This window comes from Anomaloglossus baeobatrachus, chromosome 11 (genome assembly GCF_048569485.1).
Source record: "Anomaloglossus baeobatrachus isolate aAnoBae1 chromosome 11, aAnoBae1.hap1, whole genome shotgun sequence".
NCBI classification, from domain to species: Eukaryota; Metazoa; Chordata; class Amphibia; order Anura; family Aromobatidae; genus Anomaloglossus; species Anomaloglossus baeobatrachus.
The window spans coordinates 13,757,100-13,766,531 of NC_134363.1; the positions used below are offsets into that span (position 1 = coordinate 13,757,100).

Genomic DNA, 9,432 nt, shown 5'->3' on the forward strand with positions numbered 1-9,432 from the left:
ACCTCTAATGGCCCTGATTGGAGCAGATCTCTGCCCATGACCTTTTATCTGCTGCTGTCAATCTCAGAGTGACATTTATATCTTGGAGGAGGCACATTGTTATAACTACTTATGGATTCCAATTTTCCTTTTTTATGAAGACCATCTGTGTCTCTCAAGATAATATTACTTTGAAAGCCATCCTATGGCTGAACTTCATGGGATAATGAGACTTTTGCTATACCAAGATATAATGTGTTGTTACTGTATATCCTACAAGTAATTGGATGATCCTAGTTTTAAGATCCTACTACAATATACAATAATAAGTAAAACAAAATATGAGATAAATAAAATAATATAGAAGTTAAAATTTCACCCATTTCCGCCCATACAAAATACATATCTGGCATTGCCGCATGTAAGCTCTTATGGTCAGCGTGGTTCTCTCTTTCCTGTAGGGTGTAAACTCTTATGGTCAGCGGTGTCCTCTCTCTCCTGTAGATTGTAAGCTCTTATGATCGGTTGGGTCTACTCTCTCCTGTAGAGTGTAAGCTCTTACAAGCTCTTACGATTAGTGGGGTCCTCTCTCTCCTATAGAGTGTAACCATTGAAGCACACCTTCATATCTGTAATATGTGAAATTAAAAAAAAATAAAGAAATTAAAATTTGGCATGTATCATGATATAATATACCATGATACCTTTATAAATCAAGAAATTAAGTTACTGTAGAGCCACTTAATACGCTTGGGCATGACCCATGTCCCTTTGGCTGTGATTATGAAACACAATTTTATGACAACCATAATATTTGCTATTTTATCTGAATGCTTTTTTATTATTGGCTCCATATAATATCAAAGGATTTAACCATTATTTTCCAGTCATTTCCTATAAATGTTTTTCGTGTGAGTCCCTCTCCTCCACAAAATGTAACGTGTCTGAGACCGAATGCCTCGGAAATCGATGTATGACCGTCTGCCAATACTTTCACAGTGGTGAGTACAATTCAGCTTTCTGTTTAACAAACATAGAGAATCAGCATCTCCACTCTGATTATATTATGTCAATGTATTTATTTTATAGGTGAAAAAGATTATAATTCAATATATAAAGGTTGTGCCAATGAAACTTTGTGTGCAAGTAAGGGCGCAGAAATGATGGAAACTATCAGATTTCGATTTAATGCGATTTGCTGCACTGGGGAATTATGCAACACTGCGCAATATGAATGTAAGTGTCATAATGCTAATAATAAAAGATTGATTATGCAATTATTATTCTATAATGATTCTTAACTAGTGGCAAAAATATAGTCTAGTGAAATAGAAAAGTTTTTCAGCCTTCCAATAATCATTAAAGCACTGGAGGTTGAGAAAGAATTGACATTTCAGTTGCTATTCTGCAGGGATGGATTGTTGCTCTTCATCCCTAAAGCGGGCTTCACACACAGCGACATCGCTAACGAGATGTCGTTGGGGTCACGGGATTCATGACGCACATCTGGCCTCGTTAGTGACGTCGTTGCGTGTGAAACGCAGGAACGACCGTTAACGATCAAAATTACTTACCTAATTGTTGATCGTTGACACGTCGTTCCTTTCCCGAATATCGTTGCTGTTGCAGGACGCAGGTTGTTTGTCGTTCCTGCGGCAGAACACATCGCTATGTGTGACACCGCAGGAACGAGGAACAACACTGTACCTGCGGCCGCCGGCAATGAGGAAGGAAGGAGTTGGGCGGGATGTTACGGCCGCTCATCTCCGTCCCTCCGCATCTATTGGGCGGCCTCTTAGTGACGCCGCTGTGACACCGCATGAACCGCTTCCTTAGAAAGGAGGCGGTTCACCTGCCACAGCGATGTCGCTAGGCAGGTAAGTCCATGTGACGGGTGTAAGCGATGTTATGCGCCACGGGCAGTGATTTGCCCGTGACGCACAACCGACAGTGGCGGGTGCTTTCAACAGCGACATCGCTAGTCATGACACTGCATGTAAAGCTCGCTTTAGTACACAGGTTCATGCCGCAGCATAGAAGATGATATTTCTTGTTTCTCCCTCATCTTATTTCCTCTACCCTGCTCCCTCTCTATACAGTACAATGGTCTGTGTCACTTGACACTGTAGGGAGTTAACAGTCTGTTTGTTATGAACAAGGTGGAGTTATCTATTTTTCAGAGTGAATAATGCATTCAGGAGATGTGTGGAGGGAAAGAAGTGTCTCATAAGTGGAGAAAGAATTGGATTTCTTTGATCATATTTATTAAAAAGTTTCTCATTTTGTTTGTCATAATTCTGCAGCGGAGCTCTGCTCTCCTGTAGGGCCTACGCTCGACCCCATATTTTTCCCCGGTACCCGGTCAAGTCCTGTGTGATGTGGGAGGGGGTCTGTTCTTTGGAGCCTCTTTCCGGGTGATTGCTCTGCTTTATCTGGGAGCTGTTTCACCCGGTATGCCGCCAGTGATAGTTCCTGTTTTGCAGTGCACATCTTTGGTTCCCGTAAGTGTCTGACTTAATATTGTCCTGCTACCTAATTCCGCTGTCCTCTTCCCATCTCCTTACCTACTGACTTGATTTCTTGGCTCCCTGACCTCGGCTTATTCCCTGACTACAGCTCTGGTCACTTCCTTGTAGTTATGTGACCTCTCTGTTTACTGACCCCAGCTCATCCCCTGACTCTGGCTCTGCTTGTTGCCTTGTACTTATGTAACCTCTCTGTTAACCAACCCCAGCTCATCCCCTGACTCCAGCTCTGCTTGCTCCCTTGTACTTACATGACCTCTCTGTTTACCAACCCCGACTCTGCTCGCTCCTTTTATAATTTACGTTATCTCCTGGCTTTTGACCCATGGCTTGCTTGACTGCCCCTTGCTAGGTGTGTCTAGCGACACCTAGTGTACAAGCTCGGCAGATCCAGACCACCAGTCTGCCTGGCGACATCTAGTGGTTTGGGGTCTTATTACACCCGGGTTCTCGCCATCACATTTTCACTATTGATTTATGTGAAAAATATGTTGAAAGTACAATTCTCTTTTCAAACATGTTGAAGCATTACTTGACAAAACAAATAATGAGGGCATTTTAGAGTAGAGCTGAGCTATATGTCATTACTAACACCTCTTGCATCTTTTATCACACAACGCTGTAAGTGTGGGGGGAGGGGAAATAGAGAAAGTGTCATTACAAACAAGTCTTGCACCTTTCAGCTGAGGGCACTGTCAGCTGTGCTCTTCTCCCACTTCTCTCACACTGAGAGGTGTCTGTAATGACACATAGTTTTCTCTATTTCCCCTCCCCCCACACTCACAGTGTTTTGAGATGAAAGATGCAAAAGATGTTTGCAATGACACAGAGTAGGTGTCGACATCCAGATCACAGAAGAGAACATTACTATTTGTTATTACATGTCTCACAAGACAATGCAGTTTGACCTTTTTTGTGACGCGTTCTTGTTTCCCCCTGTAGGACACCTCCTGTCTGCTTATGATTGGTCTCTACTGTAGAAATATTAATTTGTAAAGTTGAGATTCCAATTTTGCTAAGCACAAGGGGGTATTAGCTGTGCTCCTTCTGTGGGGGTGAGTACTTTTCACCCGGAATGCCATTGCCCAATCAAAATTAAGTGGCATCATTGAGGGGAAAAGTACACACCCCCAAAAAATATTCTTTTTGTTTAGCTTTGAAGCCACTATTTCATGATGTGGCGAGTTTAACATGTTAAAATTGGGGTAAGGTCTTTAATTCGAAAAATATTGTGTGTATTTCCAGTTGCTGAAGAAGATCCAACTCCAAATGGTGTAATGTGTCCAACCGCCCACTGTAACGACACTTTGGACGAATGCAAGACTGACAAGACGATAACGTGCACCGGATCCATGGATAAATGTGTTGAATACAGGGGTAAAGTGCATAATCCAGGTGAGAAAAATTGCTGTTGTTTTTATATTTTACAATTATATAACCTAAATACAGTTGTGCTCAAAAGTTTACACACCCCGGCAGATTTTTTTGCTTTCTTGACCTTTTTTCAGAGAATATGAATGATAGCACACAATCTTTTTCCCCACTTATGGTTAGTGGTCGTGTGAAGCCATTTATTGTCATCTACTGTGTTTTCTCTTTTTAAATCATAATGACAACCAAAATATCCAAATGACCCTGATCAAAAGTTCCCACACCCTGGTGATTTTTGCTGATAACATGCACAGAAGTTGACACAAATGGGTTTGAATGGCTAATAAAGGTGACATCCTCACCTGTGACCTGTTTGCCAGTGTGTGTATAAAAGCTGAGTGAGTTTCTGGGATCCAGACAGACTCTTGCATCTTTCATCCAACCACTGATGTTTCTGGATTGTGAGTCTTGGTGAAAGCAAAAGAATTGTCAAAGGATCTACAGGAAAAGATAGTTGAACTGTATAAAACAGGAAAGGGATACAAAAAGATATCTAAGGAATTGATGATGCCAGTCAGCAGTGTTCAAACTGTGATTAACAAATGGAAAATCAGGGGCTCTGTAAAAAGCAAACCACGATTAGGTAGACCAACAAATTTGGCCACAACTGTCAAGAAAATTGTTCGGGATGCAACGAAAAACCCACAAATAACATCAACTGAAATACAGGACTCACTGAAAACTAGCGGTGCGGCTGCTTCAAGATGCACAATAAGGAAGCACTTGAAGAAAAATGGGTTGCATGGTCGAGTCACCAGAAGAAATCCATTACTGAACAAGTGCAACAAAGTACAGTCATATGAAAAAGTTTGGGCACCCCTATTAATGTTAACCTTTTTTCTTTATAACAATTTTTGTTTTTGCAGCAGCTATTTTAGTTTCATATATCTAATAACTGATGGACTGAGTAATATTTCTGGATTGAAATGAGGTTTATTGTACTAACAGAAAATGTGCAATCCGCATTTAAACAAAATTTGGCCGGTGCCAAAGTATGGGCACCTCAACATAAAAGTGACATTAATATTTTGTAGATCCTCCTTTTGCAAAAATCACAGCCTCTAGTGGCTTCCTGTAGCTTTTAATGAGTTCCTGGATCCTGGATGAAGGAATATTTGACCATTCCTGTTTACAAAACACTTCCAGTTCAGTTAAGTTTGATGGTCGCCGAGCATAGACAGCCGCTTCACATCATGCCACAGATGCTCAATGATATTCAGGTCTGGGGACTGGGATGGCCATTCCAGAACATTGTAATTGTTCCTCTGCATGAATGCCTGAGTAGATTTGGAGCGGTGTTTTGGATCATTGTCTTGCTGAAATATCCATCCCCTGCGTAACTTCAACTTCGTCACTGATTCTTGCACATTATTGTCAAGAATCTGCTGATACTGAGTTGAATCCATGCAACCCTCAACTTTAACAAGATTTCCGGTGCCGGCATTTGGCCACACAGCCCCAAAGCATGATGGAACCTCCACCAAATTTTACTGTGGGTAGCAAGTGCTTTTCTTGGAATGCCGTATTTTTTTTGCCTCCATGCATAACGCCTTTTTGTATGACCAAACAACTCAATCTTTGTTTCATCAGTCCACAGGACCTTTTTCCAAAATGTAATTGGCTTGTCCAAATGTGCTTTTGCATACCTCAGGCGACTCGGTTTGTGGCGTGCTTGCAGAAACGGCTTCTTTCGCATCACTCTCCCATACAGCTTCTCCTTGTGCAACATGCGCTGTATTGTTGACCGATGCACATTGACACCATCTGCAGCAAGATGATGCTGCAGGTCTTTGGAGGAGGTCTGTGGATTGTCCTTGACTGTTCTTACCATTCTTCTTCTCTGCCTTTCTGATATTTTTCTTGGCCTGCCACTTCTGGGCTTAATAAGAACTGTGCCTGTGTTCTTCCATTTCCTTACTATGTTTCTCACAGTGTAAACTGACGGTTTACATCTCTGAGACAACTTTTTGTCCTTCCCCTGAACAACTATGTTGAATAATCTTTGCTTTCAGATCATTTGAGAGTTGTTTTGAGGAGGCCATGATGCCACTCTTCATAGGAGATTCAAATTGGAGAACAACTTGCAAGTGGCCACCTTAAATACCTTTTCTCATGATATCTCAGGATACACCTGCCTATGAAGTTCAACGCTCAATGAGGTTACAAAACCAATTTAGTGCTTTAGTAAGTCAGTAAAAAGTAATTAGGAGTGTTCAAATCATGAAATTGATAAGGGTGCCCATACTGTAGCACTGGTCAAATGTTGTTTAAATGCAGATTGCACATTTTCTGTTAGTACAATAAACCTCATTTCAATTCAGAAATATTACTCAGTCCATCAGTTATTCGATATATGAAACTGAAATAGCTGTTGCAAAAACCCAAATTGTTATAAAGAAAAAAGGTTAACATTAATAGGGGTGCCCAAACTTTTTCATATGATTGTATCTCATCTACAATACGACAAACGGCCCAGAGATAAGCCTCCAAACTTCTGGAACAAGGGAATTTGGAGTGATGAGACCAAAATCGAACTTTTTGGCTTCAACTATAAACGTTACATTTGGAGAAGTGTCAACAAGACCTATGATGAAAGGAACACCATTCCTACTGTATAGCATGGAGGAGGATCGCTGATGATGCAGTGATGTGTGAGCTACAAAGACACAGGAAACTTGATCAAAATTGGAGGAAAGATGAGAGCAGGATGTTATCAGCAAATACTGGAGACAAATTTGCAAATTTGCGGAAGCTGCCCTTTGGACGTACTTGGACATTTCAACATGACAACGATCCAAAACACAAGGCCATATCGACCTGTCATTGGCTACAGCAGAAGAAAGGGAAGGTTCTGGAGTGGCCATCTCAGTGTTCTGAGATGAGCCACTTTGGGGAGAACTCAAGCAAAGCGCAGTCATGCAAGAAAGCCCAGGAATTTACAGGAACTGGAGGCGCCAAGAAGAATGGGCAACCTTACCATCTGACCAAGAAGAATGGGCGGCTTTATCATCTGACCAAGAAGAATGGGCAGCCTTATCATCTGAGAAAATACAGAGCTTCATCCACAACTACCACAAAAGACTTCAAGCTGTCATTGATATTAGAGGGGGCAATACACGGTATTAAGAACTGGGGGATGGGAACTTTTCATCAGGGTCATTTGGATGCTTTTGTTATTCTGATTTAAAAAGAGAAAACACAGTAGTTTGGCAATAAATTGCGTCACAAAACACTACCCATGAGTGGAAAAAAAGATATTGTGTTATTCATATTCTCTGTAAAAAGGCCAAGAAAACAAAAAATGTGTATGTAAACTTTTGAGCACAACTGAAATATATTTTACAAATAATCTAAAATAAAACAAGTTCATCATCTTGACCCCAGAACATCCCGGAGTGAAGTGCTCAAGGCTCCAGGGCAGATTTGAGTATTTAGATCCTTCAAATACTGTTTTAGATGAATTTTTTGTTTAGAAGTTAGAGCATGTTCATAATGTATTTCATCTAATTTCTGTTGTTTTTTGTCTACAGATGGGTCAGTGGAGCTGTATTCTGCCAAAGGTTGTGCTAATTCTGACTGCTGCAAATACAACTTTGACACCAATATTGGAATAGAGAAAATACACAAGGTGCTCGTTAAGTGTTAGATGTTATAGACTAATCCAGACGTCTTCAAGAATGAATCAGTCGCCTTCAAGTCTGAAGATATTAATTTAATTTATCTTAATTGCAAATGATATAGTAGAGTATTTTACTTAAATACTGGAAGAAGTCAATTCTGAAACTTAAGATTTAAATTAAGTTTTGATAATCGGAGATCTTTAATAATACATTTTCATGAAGCAATGTGTTGTCTCTGTTGGTGTTGAGGGAGAACCAAAATGTTTGGGTGCTTGATACTCGAATTGAGCAACATGGACGCCTGGGTGCTTTTCTTAAGTAACGAGTATAATGAAAGTCATTGGCAAACATGAGAATTTTTCCACAAGACCCTCCCAAGACATTTAGGGTGGCATTAAAATCCCTAAAATGGATGGAAACAGCGCTCAAATGGAATGGGAAAAGCATTGGGAAGACGCCTGGACGCATCTCTGACTCCCAGGTTGCTGCCGGGAACAATGTTGTCAGAGTATTAAACCACTTTTACTTTCTGACAATAAAACATATAAAACTGAGGTTAAAATGGATTTTACAGGAACATGAGATGTATATATAAAGAAAATTAAAAAAATAAAATAAAAAAATGCCTCTTTCCCCCTTATGCTACAGTTGTGTACTTTCTCATTGCTTTCATGGCAAAACAAAACATTCACCAGAAAATGTAATTGTAAGATCTTACTACCTATCTGGGCATCTGGTGTGTGTGACATGGTCAGACACATCCTGTTTAATTTATTAAGGAGCGACTATGAAACTCACAAAGCGGACTATGAAAGAAATACCAAAAATTAGAAGGAAAAGGGACTCCAATACACAATGTATTAGACATAAAGGAGAGCCTCAAAGACATACTGTACCCGCCTGAAAAAAGATATGGTACCCGCCTGAAAAAAGAAAGAGCCATTGAAATAACGCAGTTATCTAACCAGATTGCCTCACTAGAAAGCAAACACAAACGGGACTCATCTCCTACAACCTACGCACAACTCTCTACAACCAGACATAAATTACTAGAGGTATTAGACCAGAAATCCAGGGGCTTAAGAGAACATCTCAAAAGCCGCTTTTATCAACTGGGCAATAGAAGTGGGAAGCTTCTTGCAAGGGCCCTCCATCCCCGCTCCATGAATACTTACATCCCTTTCATAAAGGACCCAGGAAGTGATGGTCATTTGCATAGCAACCAGGACATTTTAGCAGGCTTCCGCACATACTACAAGGCGCTTTATGATATTAGGGGACAATCGGGACACATAGCGACATATGGGACTCAAGATGATGTTAAAGCTTACCTGAAATCCCATAATCTCCCTTCCATCTCAAATGATACCTTACTGGAGCTGGAAGAGGACTTCTCCCTGGAGGAGGTCAATGCGGTAGTCTCAGATTTGAAGTCAGGGAAAAGCCCAGGTCCAGACGGGTTCTCAGCGGGTTTCTATAAACAATTTTCAGAACTTCTAAATCCTCTGTTCCTATCGGTCTGTAGATATATATCTGCAGGGGGTGCGTTCCCTCCCCAGGCGTTGATGGCCCACATCACAGTTATACCAAAACCAGGGAAGGACGCATCTCTTTGCTGCAACTATAGACCGATCTCGCTCATAAATCTAGATATCAAGCTTTATTCTAAAATGATATCAAATAGGTTACGAGACCTTCTTCCCAGACTGGTAAATCCAGACCAGGTGGGTTTAGTGCCCAGAAGAGAAGCCAGGGACAACACCCTGAGGACCATCTCCCTGATTGACGGCGCAAGACGTCACAGGATCCCCATGTGCATCCTGTCGGTAGATGCAGAGAAGGCGTTTGACAGGGTGCACTGGGGTTTCATGTTTCAG

At 41.1% G+C, this 9,432-nt stretch overlaps 1 protein-coding gene across 1 annotated transcript; it reads left to right on the plus strand.

Moving 5' to 3' along the window:
• Window positions 1-873: 873 nt before the first annotated feature.
• Window positions 874-8,171, plus strand: LOC142256451 (phospholipase A2 inhibitor gamma subunit B-like). The gene is made up of 4 exons (XM_075328137.1): window positions 874-980; window positions 1,069-1,215; window positions 3,750-3,899; window positions 7,466-8,171. The coding sequence occupies exons 1-4, from the start codon at window positions 953-955 to the stop codon at window positions 7,579-7,581; spliced, it is 441 nt and encodes a 146-aa protein (XP_075184252.1). The 5' UTR covers window positions 874-952; the 3' UTR covers window positions 7,582-8,171.
• The last annotated feature ends 1,261 nt before the right edge of the window (window positions 8,172-9,432 follow it).

Coding starts and splice junctions, on each gene's coding strand:
- LOC142256451 (XM_075328137.1), top strand. CDS start 953: ATGACCGTCTGCCAATACTTTCACAGTG. Junction 981..1,068: donor CTGCCAATACTTTCACAGTG/GTGAGTACAATT, acceptor TTTATTTTATAG/GTGAAAAAGATTATAATTCA. Junction 3,900..7,465: donor GGGTAAAGTGCATAATCCAG/GTGAGAAAAATT, acceptor TTTTGTCTACAG/ATGGGTCAGTGGAGCTGTAT.